This window comes from Sphaeramia orbicularis, chromosome 10 (genome assembly GCF_902148855.1).
Source record: "Sphaeramia orbicularis chromosome 10, fSphaOr1.1, whole genome shotgun sequence".
Lineage (NCBI taxonomy): Eukaryota > Metazoa > Chordata > Actinopteri > Kurtiformes > Apogonidae > Sphaeramia > Sphaeramia orbicularis.
Window position 1 is genome coordinate 36,314,471 of NC_043966.1, and position 16,800 is coordinate 36,331,270.

The 16,800-nt window shown below is 38.1% G+C and overlaps 2 protein-coding genes across 3 annotated transcripts in view; both read right to left on the bottom strand.

Annotated features, from left to right (window-relative positions):
• brd8b (bromodomain containing 8b) overlaps positions 1-11,016 on the bottom strand; it is a 19,973-nt gene extending 8,957 nt beyond the window's left edge. For both annotated transcript variants that reach the window (XM_030145156.1, XM_030145155.1), the window contains exons 1-14: positions 10,965-11,016; positions 8,053-8,149; positions 7,430-7,499; positions 7,267-7,316; positions 7,060-7,182; positions 6,889-6,969; positions 6,482-6,546; positions 5,929-6,095; positions 5,107-5,292; positions 4,815-4,908; positions 4,302-4,444; positions 1,976-2,414; positions 988-1,025; positions 700-899 (exon numbers count right to left, since the gene is read on the bottom strand). In XM_030145156.1, the coding sequence (XP_030001016.1) occupies positions 700-899; positions 988-1,025; positions 1,976-2,414; positions 4,302-4,444; positions 4,815-4,908; positions 5,107-5,292; positions 5,929-6,095; positions 6,482-6,546; positions 6,889-6,969; positions 7,060-7,182; positions 7,267-7,316; positions 7,430-7,499; positions 8,053-8,149; positions 10,965-10,983 (1,772 nt within the window). In that variant the 5' untranslated portion in view covers positions 10,984-11,016. The remainder of the gene's footprint in view (positions 1-699; positions 900-987; positions 1,026-1,975; positions 2,415-4,301; positions 4,445-4,814; positions 4,909-5,106; positions 5,293-5,928; positions 6,096-6,481; positions 6,547-6,888; positions 6,970-7,059; positions 7,183-7,266; positions 7,317-7,429; positions 7,500-8,052; positions 8,150-10,964) is intronic.
• A 1,869-nt stretch (positions 11,017-12,885) lies between these two features.
• gpc4 (glypican 4) overlaps positions 12,886-16,800 on the bottom strand; it is a 32,828-nt gene continuing 28,913 nt past the window's right edge. Inside the window, exons 7-9 of the mRNA XM_030145791.1 lie at positions 16,471-16,595; positions 16,193-16,365; positions 12,886-16,055 (exon numbers count right to left, since the gene is read on the bottom strand). Coding sequence (XP_030001651.1) covers positions 15,841-16,055; positions 16,193-16,365; positions 16,471-16,595 — 513 coding nt within the window. The 3' untranslated portion in view covers positions 12,886-15,840. The remainder of the gene's footprint in view (positions 16,056-16,192; positions 16,366-16,470; positions 16,596-16,800) is intronic.

Genomic DNA, 16,800 nt, shown 5'->3' on the forward strand with positions numbered 1-16,800 from the left:
AACATTAAACAAATATATCTTGTCTAAAATCTTTTTGAAGATTTTCCATCACATGACACAGGGAAACTAAAATTATTGTTTAACTACAGAAAAAACAAAGGTAGAGAGACACATTGGGGTGTAATTCAACTGCTTGAGAATTTAAAAATGTACCGCATAGCTTTATGATTTATCAACATTCCACTCAGTGAATGCTGACAAAATGAAAATGCAAACGAATAAGTATGTGCGTTTTCATAAACTTACTTGAAACAAATCATCTAGACTGCATTGTGTGAACTCTAACAGAATCGTGGAAGCAGAGCATTTTGTTGTCATTTTCTGTTTTTGAGACACAGTTATCTGGTTTCATCATCAGTCCACCTGACCTGTTGTACTGCAGACATGTTTTCATAATAAACTAAAATATATCAGACGCAGCAGAACAGTTAATCAGTTATCTGATCAAGCATGCAAGTGAAATATCTGCCATGTCCGTATTTGTCTGAGAGAGGCATTCCATTTTCTCTATGCACATCTACTGTTTTGAAGAAGAAAAAAAACTAATTCCATTGCTAAAATACAGAATGCATGTGAAAACACACCTAGTGCTAACAATATTAAATTGCAATCCTGTCTCAAGATTGTTTCATCACCTGCTCTGTATTAAAATACACACATAATGCCAAAAACCTCTCTTTTCCTATAGTGGGCACTTACAGCTGGGAGGATGATGCAGGGCTGCTGGCCAGTGAATCAGCTGTGTAGCGCTGGGAGGCCGGGCCATAGCCGTCTTCACTCTCACTGGCTGCCCTCTCCACCTCTGACAGATATGGACCCTCTCCCTCCCCACACTCCTCCTTCAGCTCCATCCCTTCCTCAGGGTCAGCTTCGCTCCCCGCCTCCTCCTCCTTCACCTCCTGAATTGAACAGCACACACAACCAGTGTAAAATAACATGAAACTTGACAAAGGTGTGTATGTGTGTGTTTGCGCATATGTGTGTTACCTTTGACTCTTTTCCAGACACAGAGCTGTCCTCAGAGTCTGTCAGACATAAAGAATAGATAAGATTAGATTCAACTTTATTGTCATTACATATGTACAATTACAAGGTAATGAAAATCAGTTTAGCATCTAACGAGAAGTGCAACCAGTAAACAGGATGTAAATGAATATAGGATAGATTTTTGGGATGCTATAAATATACTCTATGGATTATTATATACAGACTAATAAACATTACAATATACAGTATAAATTATACAGGTGGATAGTGACATAACATGCAGACTGAGGTGATATTAACATACTATACAATTACATACTATGATCATACTATAGAGGTGGATGACGGCCATATGGTCTGTTTGTGCAATGAATGAATGTCAGGTGTAGACAGAGCAAAGGGTGTGTGTGCATAACCAGAAGGAATGATGGGGAGATGATAAATGCATATGATGTGTGTGTGGGGTGTGTCAGTGTTCAATAGGGAGACACCACTGGGGGATAGGGGAGTTTAGAAAACATATGAGCATCATTTTCATTTCTATATATAGTAATTACCTCCGCCAAGGAGGTTATGTTTTTGCCAGGGTTTGTTTGTTTGTTTGTCTGTTTGTTTGTTTGTCTGTCCGTTAGTGTGCAACATAACTCAAAAAGTTATGGACAGATTTGGATGAAATTTTCAGGGTTTGTTGGAAATGGGATAAGGAAGAAATGATTAAATTTTGGTGGTGATCGGGGGTGGGGGTCCCACGGGGGGGGGGCACTGATCAGCCTTGGCAGAGGTCTGCGCTCTCCGAGTGCTTCTAGTTATTTGTTTTAATCTGTTTATTTCTTTGTATTTTATGGATTGTTTGTTTTATCTTGTTGTACAGTGTCCTTGGGTGTCTTGAAAGGCGCTTAGAAATAAAATGTATCATTATTATTATTATTATTATTATCATTATTATTATTATTATTATTTTGTGTGTTTACATGTGTCCATCACCCACCTAAACAAGGCGGGTTGGGCTCGGGCTGGCTCCACTCCTCTCCCTCACTCTTCACCGTTGTTTCAGTGGCTTCCTTCCCTGCTGCTCCTTCTTCTGTGACTTCATTTCCTGTTGCACCGTCATCAGATGCTGCAGAGGAGGTGACGTCACATCCTGTCACCTCAGCTCCATCACAGTTTCCCTTGTGCTGTTCCTCTCTTTTAGTATCGGGTTGATTCTGTGTTTCTAAGACGGCCTGGGCCGGGGCTGACATTGAGGCCACGTCGTGAGGATCCTGCGTGGGGTCTGGATCTGGGACTGTTGGTGTGGGGTCTGAAGGCTTCAGTTCCTGGGTCTCCCAGGGTCCGGGGAGGGTGTGTCCTTCTGAGACTGCCTCTTCACACAGAGACAGAGCGGCTTCCACAGCGGCTGCATCCAAAGCCTCCACAGAATCATCGACCTAGGAGGAGGAGGAGGAGGAGGAGGAGGAGGAGGAGGAGGAGGAGGAGGAGGAGGAGGAGGAGGAGGAGACAAGCGACATGGAAGTTAAAGTAAGCAAAATTATGAATCACAGTTTCACACAAAGTCTGTCAGTTAGCTGTATTTCAGCCCTGTTATTCTTTAGCCATAAACAGTATATATCTGTTATGGAGAAATTTCTCAGCGGGTGAAATATTTAAATCCATTAAAATCCTTCTTTTAGGAGCATTTTACCTATATAATGATTTTCTAAGTATTTGAGGACAGTGACTTTGACCTGTCTTTGCACTGTTCTGACAAAGATGTGCAGTGGCTTTTCCTGGACAGGAGATGACAGTTACCTGGTTACATCAGCTCCTTTCAATTACATTATTGTTCAACTTTTCCAACTCTTAAGTTGTTTCCCCTTTGCCACTGATCCAACTTTTGTATATTCAAAAGGCAAGAATGGACAAATGGACTTAACAGATCACGATGCTGCTACAGTCACTACTGATGCTTTATTTCCTCCGGTAAACTGCTGCTGCTCATATGCACACCACCTTAAGCTGTTATTGCTGCTCTATATTGTACATATTCAGAGGCTTATTTTATTATATTTTGACAGATTTTATGCTACATTTTATTCTTTTCTATTTAGTTGTTATATATTTTATGTCATTTTCATGCTGCAAACACAGAGACCTGTGTAACTATATTTCATTATGTCATGTCCATTGATTGAATGCCAATAAAGCAGACTGAGTAAGTCTGAGTCTTGGATGTACAGTAGAAAATGTATGATTAGAAACAGACAAAACATCAAATAACTTGTCCTCTTCAAATACAAGCCAACATACACTAAGTTAGGTCGTCAGTGCCCTTGACCAAGATACTGTATGTGGTGTTAGTCCTAGTGTACTAGAGTGGGTCAAATGCAGAGAATGAACATCCCTCCAGGGCTAATAAAGTGAACTAATAAAACATGTCAGGGCTTTGTAATGACACTCTATAAAGTTTACTTTGTTGGCCTTGTGGAGTTCTGTTTAGGGCCATTGTCCTGCTCAAAGACCTATTTATGTCCAACTGTTTATCTCCATGGCTGATGCTTTTTAAACACTTGAAAATATTAGTCTTGTTTTTTTAAATGCTGGTTTTTGAGTATTGGCTTCCTCCTCGGGAACAGTCCTTTGGGTTAAAAGGACAGCACTGTATTCATTATGAATGTAGATATTTTGAAAACACAGCCATAGGTACACTCCTAGTTCATTTATTAACAGTAAACCAATCTCAGGTGTCTAAGATTGTGACATCAATTTCATAGTTGGTTAAAAGCAATAAACTTGATGTATGTAACTGTTCATCTTCCATGAGTCACAAAATACATAAACATTGTAATTAAAACAATTAATTTAAGCAAAAAGCTTTAGTGTATATGCCCCACAAAAATGGAGCACCCTGCCTGATACAGTTAGACATGCCACATCAGTAGCCATTTTAAAAAACAGACAACGTGACAACGTGTCTTTTTTCGACAGTGTTCTGTTGAGTTGTGTGTGTGCATGTGTGGTTGTGTGCACATGTGCGAGTTTAAGTGTACGTAATTATGATTGTTTAGTTGCACGTGTACTCCTTTTTGTATAATTGTTTTTTACTGTAGCTATATTATACACCTGTTGTGAAGCACATTGACTCTGCCTTGTGCATGAAATGGGCTTTATAAATAAAGTTGAATTGAACTGAATTGAAAATAAAGCAGTTGAACCAACAGAGGGACATATATTGAAATGATATATCAAAAAGTCTGAAATATTGTGTTTTATAAACTACATGTACATAAACATCCTGTTTCAACTGTGCGTGAAGGATTAATACATAATGCTTCCACCTTTTCCTCTATGATGGCAATGATGTCTCCTACTGTCTCCAGGTCCAGTTCATCACCCATGTAAGACACTGCTACAAGGTCCTCTTCTACCAAACTTGTCTCCTCACCAAGCTCTGCCTTCACTGCAGCTTCTGCTTCACCCTCTGTGTGCACACAGAAACACAAAAGAGTAAATACCACAAGCAATAATAACCTGCAGCAAATGAAGCCCTAGATTGCAGGTAATTACAAGGTCTGAACACAGAGATGTCATCGTCATGTTCTGTACACGATAAAACAGCAAGTCAGACTCATTACAAAGACGTCACATCTGATGGAAACATTTTGTGATGTAACTACATCTGCAGCCATAGTTTTGATTTTAAAAACTCAATACAAAGAATGAATTACATGTAGAAGTGAACCATGACCTGTCTAATGAAAAACAAAAGGTGAAGGCGGTGTCTAGTCAATTATCCTGCACGTCAGGTAATGTTTCTGCACGTACTTAGTGGTTACGTCAGTGGTAATTACCTGTGATGACCTCATGACCAGGTGGTAAGGCAGTGGCTGTGGTAGAGGTCTGTACTCCATTGGTAAGGCTTCCTGTAGCATCTCCATCTGCAACCTGATCCAAATAAATACCAGATGAAGCACAAAAAAGTATGTGTTGTGCTGTTTTATGTGAGTTTTCAGCAAAAGAAAGTGATTTCAAATTGCAGGCTGTATCAGCAAGTTTCATAATGTAAATTATGTAAATAAAAAAGAACATATGTCAACAGGACATTAAATTAATGCCTCTACGTGCATTGTGATTTGTTCTTACCAGGCGGGGGCTGGCTGAGATCAGATTGCCCTTTTTTAGGAGTTCTGACAGGAGAGGTGACGGCGGCGGTGTAGCCTTCTGGGTTAGGAGTCTTTTTTGGGGTGAATCATCTACGAGTGCAGCCAGGCCTGCGTCTTTAGGCCCCGGAGCCTCTGCCACTGGTAAAAACACTCCGACCCCCTGGGCCTGGAAGGGACAGCAGAGAATCAATGCGAGTGGTAGGCACAGTCGGATGCATTTACTGAAATACTTCTAATAGGTTTACTCCAGCTACTTTATTGCATAATGCACATATCGCATATGTCACTTTAAAATCAATAATTTCTATTACCAATACCTCATCTGTTTAACTTCACTGTTGCACCTTTATTATCTATTTATTGTCTCCTCAGCCCCCTGCTGTTTATTGTTATATTCTATGTTTATAATTATATTGTTTATAGTTACATTCTATTTTTTATTCTACCGTGTTCATTTTTCTAGGTGGGGCCTCAAGAGTCTTGTAATTTCAGTTTTCTGTATGCCATGTACATATGGCAAAATCTGACAATATAGCTGACTTTGACTTCTAGCAGGAGCCAGGAATGACAAAAAAAAACAGAATGTGAGATGAGCTTTTTTCCACTGATCCATAATAGGACAAAATATCATTGAAAAGTACAGAGATGCACATTTGATGAGATCATACTAATGTTAAAACTGATTTTAGACCTTACTGATTCAAGCAGCAGCACTGAGTATTTGTGATAACCTCTAGTAATCACACAGTGTTGAATGTATTAAGCATAAAGTAAAATGGGTTGCCTATGACTGTGTTCTTACAACAGAGTGGGTGCTGGTGTCATCTGAGGCCACGCCTCCAGGGTCCATGGGTGGTGTGGGGACTGACGAGTCAGCCTGAGAGTCCAGGTTGGGTGGACTAGCACCCAAAGGGGACCGTACAGTTACACTGGGCAGACGTTTAGGGGTGTTTTTAGCAGCCTGACGAGCTGCAATGGGGCAAGAGAGTGAAAGGGAAAGACAGAATTCAGTCAGCTACTTGTGTAAGGATTTTTCTTCTTACTCTACAGTAATATAAATATAGTTACTTAGTGCAAATAATACTTATTCCCATATTTAACTATACAAATGCTTTCAATAGCTCAGTTTTACATTATATCTATGCAGACTCTTATTACACTCTTTTGTATGAATCAGTACTACAGCTGATGTTATACAGAAATTTAATCTCCTTCACAAGCCACATTAATTTTGTTAAAACAAAGTACGACAGTTATTAAGACATGCAAAATTGTAGCTTTAGTGAGGGTATATTTCAAAAAACGTGTATGAACGTATGGAGGATGAGGATCAGGAAAAAAGTAGCTGAGCTTACCCTGGTAGGCTGTTTCTGTAGCTTTCCTCTTCTGCTCTGCTTCCTCTTCATCCTGTTTTTTCTTTCTGTTGTAAGGAAAAAATTCATGTTGAAACAAGAATTCAAATTTGTAATTGTTAATGTTCTACATATGCTTATGTGATTGTAAAGAATAGTTTAAACAGTTTAACCCAGGGCCATTTGTTTCTAGTTGGAATAATTTCAATGTGACACAAAAGAATGGATTAGCCACTTATTTAATAAAACATTATTAAATGGAGAATTACACTGTGATAATGTAATAATTTCATGTATGTGATTCTGATAAAAGTCAGGTCCATTGAAAATAAATATGTCACAAAATAAATGTAGTCTGAACTGAAAAATGTAAAAGGTAAGAAAATCACTGGACAGATATGAGGTCTTACAGTGTGATCTCTGCCCACAGCTCTTTTAGCTGGGTGTCCATGTGTCCAGTCTGTATCAGATCCACCTCCTTCTTTAACTTCCTGTTAGAATAAAAAGCAAAATGGGAGATTTAGATCATAATTCATAGTCCTACAGGACTGTCTTTTTTTTTTTGAAAAGCATGTATGTACCTGTATTGTTCCTGTGTGTCTCGCAGTAATTTTTTCAGCTCCTCTATTCTCTCCGCTGTCAGCCTACGAACGATGACATCTTCAATGGTCTCAACCACTTCACCCTTCTCACCACGTTTCCGCCTAAAAAACAGGAGCAATACCGGTAAACTACAGCAACAACACCTTAATGTGATTCTGAAAAAACAGGTGTTTTGTTGTACTGACTTTGGTGCTTCTGTGGCTTCTAGCAGCTCAGAGTATTGTGAGGCACAGTGCTGAGAAAAAAAGAGAAAACGTGTTATTGTGAGCAAATGTATGAGCATACCATTAGATAAGTATGCTAAAAAAAAACAGATCTGTGCAAATTAACAAAAGGTTAAACTCTGACCTTTTGTGAGAACCAGTCAGGTGGACGACCAGATTCTGAAAAAGGCTTGATGGCTCTACTTACAGACACCCTGAAAGAAAAAGATCTTAGGTATTCAACCAGAAAAGTACTTCTTTCCCTGCTGAGATGAGAACTTAAATGCTACATGATTAAATGACAACAGTACATGTATAATTAATACAATGTATAACATATGGCAAAAGACACAAAAGAAGCTCAAAGACTCAATGATAAAGACACTGTCTTAAAAATGTATAGTAACTGTCAAAGTCAAGTGCCATCACTACAAGACCTTAAAACATAACGCCATTATATTTTGCCCAAGTCTGACCTCTAGTGGTAAAACTAAGATAGATGATACACTGAAATGATCTGTTAAGAAATGTCAAGTGTAAGATTTTCTTGATGTAAAGAATCATACATCTTGCCCACAAGTGGCCAATGTCCTCTCATCATTGTCTCCATATAAAAAAAAAAAAGGTTATTTTGTGCAATTATGAGATGACTGCAGATTTTCTGTCTGTATCTCAACATAACAGGCAGAAATCCACTTAATTTAGATGTACTACTTTAGATAGTTGTGTTGACAATGAGAAACACCAGACGACTGGTTTCCTTTTTACCAGTTTTGGTCACCGCTCCTCATAACAGAAGAAGCCAGGCATAGTTTCTCCCTGACTGACCAGGGCTCTGTTGGGCCCACATTCAGGATCTTGTGTTCTGTGGGGAGAGAAAAAAAGGCATATATTACTTAGAAAGCAGATCAATGAGTATACTTTTTGCATGTCTGAAATCATTTCAAGGTAACTTTCCAAGTACATGTACTCCAGATTCTGCCATTAAGTTCATTAAAGAGTACACAATGATTTATTTGCAACAACACAATTGCTAAGTTTTTTGAAAATAATGGTAACAAAACTGAATACATCTGTCAAGCACATTCACTTATAATTTGTACCAGTGTCACATCAGAACCACTATTTTACGGACATTGAGACCACAGGAATTTGACAAATTCTTGCACTTCTGTGATGACCACTTAACACTCCCTAACACTGGAGACCCAACGTTCCTCTACTTCATAGTTCAGGATGCTCCAAAAGTGTTTAATTGAGTTCAGACATTCTAGGACACTGTGTTTGTGGGTAGGGCTGCACGATATTGGCAAAACTTGCGATATGCGATTATGGGTGTACAGCATTTCGATAACGATAATATTGTGATATTTCTCGTTCACCTAAAGAAAAAACAATTTCATGTACTAAGAAAAAGGTTCCTTAACAATATTAAAATGAGCCAGTTGTTTGTATGTTGACTCAGTTATTTATAATTTAAGACAAAGTACTGTACTACTATAATCAATTACACAATTCTGTCCAAGAACCTGGTGATGCTGCAACCATAGATCTTCAGACACAATCATAGTCAAATATTTTGTCATTTTATTCGCATATAACAAAGTGTTAATGGCATGGATGTATTTCATAATAACAAAAGTGCCAGAGTACCTCCATGTAAGAGCTTTAACAAAACACTACACCTTAGCCTGCCTGGTTTGGTAAATACTGCAGATAAAAATATAATCTTTAAATATAAGTGTTCAGGCCTTGCTCAAAGTTACACTCTGAAAATATTCACATCTTTTCAACATTAATAACAAATAAACTTGCATTCAACCAGAGTAGTAGCATTAGTTCAGTTTTTTTGCCAAAAAAAGTAGTATGTTAAGAGTGATAAAGCCTCTTGCACTTCACTCTGCTGTTTGCACTGTACTTCAGTGTCTACTGTGCATAGGCTAGGTTAGATTGTAAATATGTGCTATTATTTTTTATGTAGGTATTTTAAAGTTTAATTTTAGACATATATTTTACTGATTTTAAATTAGCCTTAGTTTTAGTCATTTTTAATGTATTCATTTATTTATTAGTTATTTATTTTATTCATATGGCAAATAGGGGTCCTCAGAAACCAGTGTCGTTCTCTTCTTTGTGATGGAATGACAAATAAAACTCCTTTGAATCCTTTGAAAACTACTCTGGTACTCCATGGTGTGTAAAACAGAAAGTTAATGGAAAAAAAAAAAGAAATTATTGCATGTCTTTGCAATATGAATATTGCACACTCCATTATTGCAATAATATTTTTTGATATATTGTGCAGCCCTACTTGTGGGTCATTATGCCATTGTGTAAAAACAGTTTTCATATTATCTTATACTTAAGAATGATACAAATGATTGTTTTACGAGACCACAAGAGATTCTCCAAACAGGTCATTGGTTTGGACTGATATGTAAAAAAAAACTCACAGGAGGTCAACTCCAATGGCAGTGCTGCTTATACAGCTGCTTGGAAAGTTCAAATAGTTTCAATGGTGTACTGTAGGTCTTCATGGGCATCTCTGTGTCACTGTCATATGGTTCTTGGAAAATCTCTGAATGACCTAGACCACAGTGTTGATGCATAGTTTTAAAGATCTACAGATCTTCATGTATCCTCGGCTATCTTTATGAAGGCCATCAATTTGTCAGAGTTCTCAGCCATGAGGAGCCATGCTGACCTTCATACTCACTGTATGGTACTTGAATACAAACAGCCAGCACATGGCAATGTAACATCAAAAAGCTATCGTTCCATGGTCGGCCAACTTCAAACAAAACGGAATCGAGAGTGTACTAACCTATGTTGCAAATCTTTTATGACATCTAAATTGAAAACTTACTTTGCATTACTGTAAAAGCAGTTTTGTTCATGTAAATGAATCAGAGATTATCCACTGCACTACTCCCTCTAACGCAAACACTTGGAAAGGTGAAGTGAAAGAATTCCCAAAACGAGATAGGTCTCAGGCAAAGTACCACATAACCCAAACACCGAGCAAGGAGAGAGAACACGTGATGAAAGTCATAACCAAAATTACTTTTAAGTCAAAAGGTTTTGTCTACGAAGCATCCACTGAAACAGACACTTTCCCCATGACAACAAACACTGACACGAAAACCTGAGGTAATAGTTCAACTCCAGTTTTCTTCCTCACGTAATCGCGGCTACTTTTCCCCCCTTTTCCTGACTGGTTTCTTGCAGTTACCAGTAACACACATTAACTCCGAAAATAAAAACATTTCTTTCTCACCCTGGTACCTAACGTTGGCCAGATTGTTTATGTTGGTTTGCTTATACCGTGTTTACATGTCGCTTCAATGTTTATTTATAGCACTTGTATTCATATTTGTTGGGTTCAGAGTGATATTTTAAGATAAATAATATAACAAACAAAGCATATAGACTCTGCGTCTACAGCTAAATCACATAACTCGTACATGTTTAACTAAATAATAGCTTTAGCTTAGCAATGTTGATTACGGGGGACACATTCATGAGGCACACACGACTACAAGGTGTTATATTTTTCCGACAAAATGATGCAACTGGGTGCATCCAAGCTAAACAACGAAGGTTATTTTGCAATTGTTAAACTATTAAAATTGCAATAAAGTCGGAGCCAAAGCCAAAATACAGCAGAAAATTTTACTTACTCCCGATACCGCTCGCCATTTCTTTTGTGATCAGGCCGTGAGCCCAACTTCCGCCGGACACATTTCAGTGTTACACATGTTGCGTTAAAAGGAACGTAAATTAAAGAAAAGGCCTCTTCATAAAGGATAGGGTGTTTTAGATGTATTTGCTTCTAAAAGGCTTTTGAATGTTTCAAATAATTAATTAATTTATAATTTGATTAATTTATACACTGATACATGAATGGATCATATGGCCTGTTCTGAATAACTGGAGCTATTATTGCAATTTGTGGTTTGGTTCATTGAATGCCTCACAACTCCTTTCTAAGCAATTGAACCCCCCCCCTCCTCCATTTTACCTCTATATAAATTCCAGTGAAATACTGAGGATAGTTATCTCATTTAATCATGTCACTTTTTTCAACAAATCAGAAATGTAACATAAATCATAGCAGCTGACTCCATAAAAATAACCTAAGAACCTGCAGACATGACAAAAATGTCCAGAAGGTGTTCTCATATCAGTGATCCTACATTTTTCTTTTACAGATACTGTCAAAAATGATATGTACAAACATGCACTATAGTGAATTATTACAGAATAGAGATATTCACATTGATGTCTGTACAAGACATGCCTTTATTGCACTGACGACAATAAAACCACATCTGAATCCAGGGGAAGCCTGAGAGCTAATACACTATCTAAGTTGTAAAATAAACGACAAAAAAAAAAAAAAAGGCTTTGCAAACATTTTTATAGACAGAATTTAAAACATTTTCCAGTTGTCTTCTTGGGGACCAGTATCATGTCTTATTTTGATTTCCATGGCCATTCACAACCTTTATCCATATAAACTGAAGTGGACTTAAGCCGATTATTGCATGAATAATAAACAGGAGCCTTTTTACTTCACTTGAACTGTGAAGAACAGCTGTTAAACCACTGCAGACTACTGCAACAACTACAGACCCAAGATTAGGCGAAACAAGCCCTGGGAAACCCCTTAGGTCTGGTCTAACTCCAACAGATTGCTTTAATTTTTTCAGTCCCGTGGAGATGATTTTTAACATCAGCATTTAAACAGGTTTGTTGTTTATTTCTGCATTAGGACAGGAAAAAGAACACCCTGGACCTAAATTTTCTGCTCCAACAGTAATATAAAATTAATGTAATGTTAATATATATGAGCTGTATTTCCAGGATTTTCATAACCATGGCCACCCTTCAAGTACTTTGTGCTCCACAAGATGTGACATCACAGCTAAAACATATCTATCCTGTTAATGTAACTGCAAGTACAACAAAGCTGTGTACTCTGTAGTACTTTATGATGCTGCATTCGACTATCCATCCATCCATTTTCTGAACAGCTTAATCCTTGTGAGGGTCATGGGTACATTCAGCAGCTACAACCCAAATACATGGTTTTTTTTTTCTCGTGGAAGTAATCTTTTTCAGGTGGGGGTCATCTATTACTCAGATAATTGGAAATATGTTGTTTACATTGATGAGTAGATGTGTTTTGCATGTCCTTGGGCTGTTTTCGGGTACTTTATGGCATAAATTATGTATTTAGACAAATAACAAAAATCAGTCACAGAACCCACAACCTTCAGAAACCCCATGGTTAACGCTTTCATTTAAGAATATCTCTACAGTGTCCTTGACCAAATCAGCCAAGCTTCAACTCTTTTGTGAAATTCATTAGACAATTTAATGAATTTTCCAAAATGTTTGATAATTTTACATCAACCCATTACTTTTCTAGGCCCAGAAATGAGATTTTAATATCAAATAAGTTCCTCATTGCCAAGGTATCACATCCTGTCAAATGAGAACACACACAACAGTTTAAATATTGGCAGTCTTTATTTCAACAAGACTAAGAAATGTTTTTTAATATACATTTTCTCTTACAATTTAACATCTATCTCATCTCGTTTTTTCCATAACATTTAGGAGATAATCTGACAAGTAAAAATCTGGTGTACTGTTACGGCCTCTTTTAGAGACATCTAAAACGGCTGCTCTTTATTTACACATTTTTTTTTTTTTTTTAAATCTTTTCAGTCAGTCCTCAGAAAATGAGTCCATTCTGTTCTTGTGGGCCAAAGGCACCTGTCCAACTCAACTTTAAAGTCACTAGACTGAAGTTACTCTGTGGATCAAATGAACAACATCCTGCTGCTGGACCAACTCCTGCTAGCCGGAACATGTTGCTGCCCTGGCCCGCAAGCACAGACATTCACCATCATCACCCACAACATCTCCTCTGGTCAGAAAAGATGGGTTTTCTTCACACTCAACACAACTCGTCCACATGAAAAGAACACATGCACAAGCCCTCATAGAAATGTAGGTGGAACACAAAGTCAGGAGAAAATAACCAGTCTCATGGAGAAGTAATGCCGAATCACGCTGCTGAAGCACAGCTTCATCTTTTTAAATTAAGGCTTCAGTACTTTAGATGCGTTGCATAGATGTTTCATCTGCTTAAATCCTTTTTAGATTCTCAATATTGACATCCTCAATGTGTTCCATGTCTGCAGACAGACTGATCAGCACCTTTTTCAAAGAGAATTTCATGTCAGCTTACAATCAACTTGTCAGTTTCAAATCAGGCCAAAAGGATCGATCCAGTATTTACTGAAGCCAGGGCTTTCAGACCAGCAGATACATGTGAAACACACAAATCCATTTTCATTTTTTTCCCTCTTTTTTTATAAAATGCATATTTAAAGCCCCTAATGTGATACTTTTCGAATTAAATATGTTTTCACCTAAATTATGTGTATTGAAACATTCTGAATACTGTGTTTTGGATAATCTAAGTAAGCTGCAGTAGCATTTATGTTATGGACATAAAACTACATGCATAAATTACAGAAAAAAACCTACATAAGGCAGCATAGTAACCAAGTAATGCAATGTAAAAACCAAATTATTAAATAAAACAGAAAATCTCATGTTGTGCTGCTGCTAACAATGTACTCATAGCCCCACAGGGCATTTGACAATGATAACAGATCCACATCCTCACATCAACATTCTTTTTTTTTTTTTTACCATAAGGATTTGCTAAAAAAAATGTACCAAGGGTTTGGAAAAAAAAACAACAACAACAGGCACCATACATTGCATTAATTTCCGTAGCACTTGTGACAATACTTCAATAACAACCTTGAGTTGAAATCATGAAAAGGAGTGTGAGTGTGTGAGTGTGTGTATATATATATATATATATATATATATATATATATATATATATATATATACATATATATACATATATATATATATACACACACACACACACACACATACATGTATACATATACATATATATATATATATATATATATAGGTAGATCATCAAATGTTTTTGGATGAGTCCATTTATACTGACACAGGCCATTTTGGAGGTACAAGTGTGTATTGTGGGACGGGGGATTTGGGCATTAAAAAAAAAAAAAAAAAAAAGGAAAAAAAGCGCCCAGAATACTGTGCACAGTGACAGGAAGCGCTCGCTGTCCTCTGCACGTTGTCCACTTCCACCACCTAAAACTAGGAGTAAAATCCACTGTAGTACCTAATATATATCTTCATACCAAACAGCTAAAAATTACGCCTCCTCAACATAAAACCCTGTATTAAAATAATCTTTTCTTGATTTCGTTTTATTAACACACTGTCTTTTGTTTCTCTTCTATAGTTTAATGTGAACATACATATCGCTTCCCCCAAAACAATTGTTTTAAAACAAGTAAGACTGTATCGAGTCAGATCGTCCGTGCTGAACTGAGCTTACAGTACCAGAAAGGGCATTCAGAGCTTTGCCTTCTTCTTCTTCAGGGGTTAATGCCAGGGGTGTCTCTCTCCTTCCAAGCCTCGGTTCCTTTCACTAGGACGCCAGCCACATGTCCTTAACTCTACCAGACACTTTCAGCTCCACATCTCTAGATTGCATTGACAATGAGCGCATGCATGAGGTATGACCTTATTACTGAGCTGTTAAAGCCGAGGAAATTAAATTACTAAAATCATATGAAACTTTTTAAAATTAGGCTGTGATTATGCTCATGGCTGATGTAGAATATGCATGTTTGGGCTTGCAGAGTGCCCCAAAAGCTCATCTAAAGAATGCTTCCATCTCCAGGTGAAACATAAATACCTGTGCTGTAACTTCTCTCGCAGTATTTCTGAAGGATGAGCCTGGAAAGACTTTAACCACCTCCCTCCGAAGCAAAGTAAAGCTTCATAATAGCTGATGTGTGTATATGTATAATCCACAGACACATTCACAGTTTGCACATTCAAAAGAGCAAAATGACTGTTGTGAATTAGCAGCCATAACAATCACTGATCTACGCCTACATTCTACATTGTTGATCTTGGAATAATCAAAATGAGTGATGAAAAGAAAGAGCATCCTCAGAAATATGAAGTACGTCCAACCACAGGCACTCATGTTCAGCCAAACATCTTGCTTGCTATTTAGTTATGTGATGGCAATCATCAAAGAAGGCACAAAATTAATTATGAGATTAAACTGCCAAAATAAGACAATTATATAATGTTTGTAACGCTGCAAGCAGAACCGTACTGGAGTTCCAGCAGAGCCATAAGGTGTAAAAGTTTATCTGCAGGGAGAAAAGGGGGAAAGAGGTGGAGTTCTGGAGGATAATCATATTGCTGTACACTGATGTCCATAAAAACATACAAACAAATAATTAAAAGTGAAGTTATTGTAATATTAGGAAGAGTCCCCCCCCACCCCTGATGGCGGACAGTCCAAGGTCCTGAAGGCAGTCTTTTTAAAGCCTCTCTGACAGTTTTCCCCTTCGCTCCGTCATCCCTGCTCGTTCTCTTCCTCTCCCTGCCCAGGCAGTCTTATCTCAAGTGGGGAGCGAGCAGGGCCAGGACCAGCCCGAAGAGCGCCAGTGCCACACTCCCCCGTGAGGTGACTCCTGCATCTGTGGGATTTTTGCCCACCACCACTAAGACCTTAGGGTTCGATGGAGTGGAGAAGTAAATGTCCTTGTCTGTGTCACAGGATGGAGAGTCGCAACCGCTGCCGCTTTCTTCTCCTCCGCTGCCTTCGACATCTGGACACAAGAATGAGACACAGCATGACGCATGAGCAACTATGACAGTATAATACAACTATGAAATGCTGTGTGAATTACAAAACATGAAAAAAAAGACTGGGTTTCCATAAAGTTGGAATGCTACACTCACTAACCGGGATCAAAAGAGATGTCGTTGCCGCTGTGAGCTGCTTTCAGTCGACTCGTCATGTCTTTCAAAACTGCGATCTGGCTGCGGATCACAGTGTCTGGTTTTGTTATGTCAACATCCACATCGGGGTTCGATACCTGATTGGCCAGTCCGTTTCCGATGACAACCGACTCGTACCTGTGTTAAATCCGAATGTATCGTTTATACCTTTTCTAAAATTGCCCAAATATTTTAGAATGCTTCAAATGAAGCTGAAATATTCCATTTGTGGGCTCGTCATACCTGCTTTTTGCCGTTCCATTCCAGCACTCGTCTCCAGGTGCGATCCTCTCGCCTGCACAGACCGTCTCTGGCAACGTGGACCAGAACTTCTTTGCATGTTTTAGCTTCTTTTTCACATCACTCGTCTATGCAAAAAACAGACACAAAGCCAGGTCAAAACAGGGTTTCTGTCAAATGTAAGAGTATAATACCATTTTGAGCTCATTACCTCCGCCAAGGAGGTTATGTTTTTGCTGGTGTTGGTTTGTCTGTCTGTCTGTCTGTGTGCAAGATAACTCAAAAAGTTATGGATGGATTTGGATGAAAAGTTCAGGAAATGTTGATACTGGC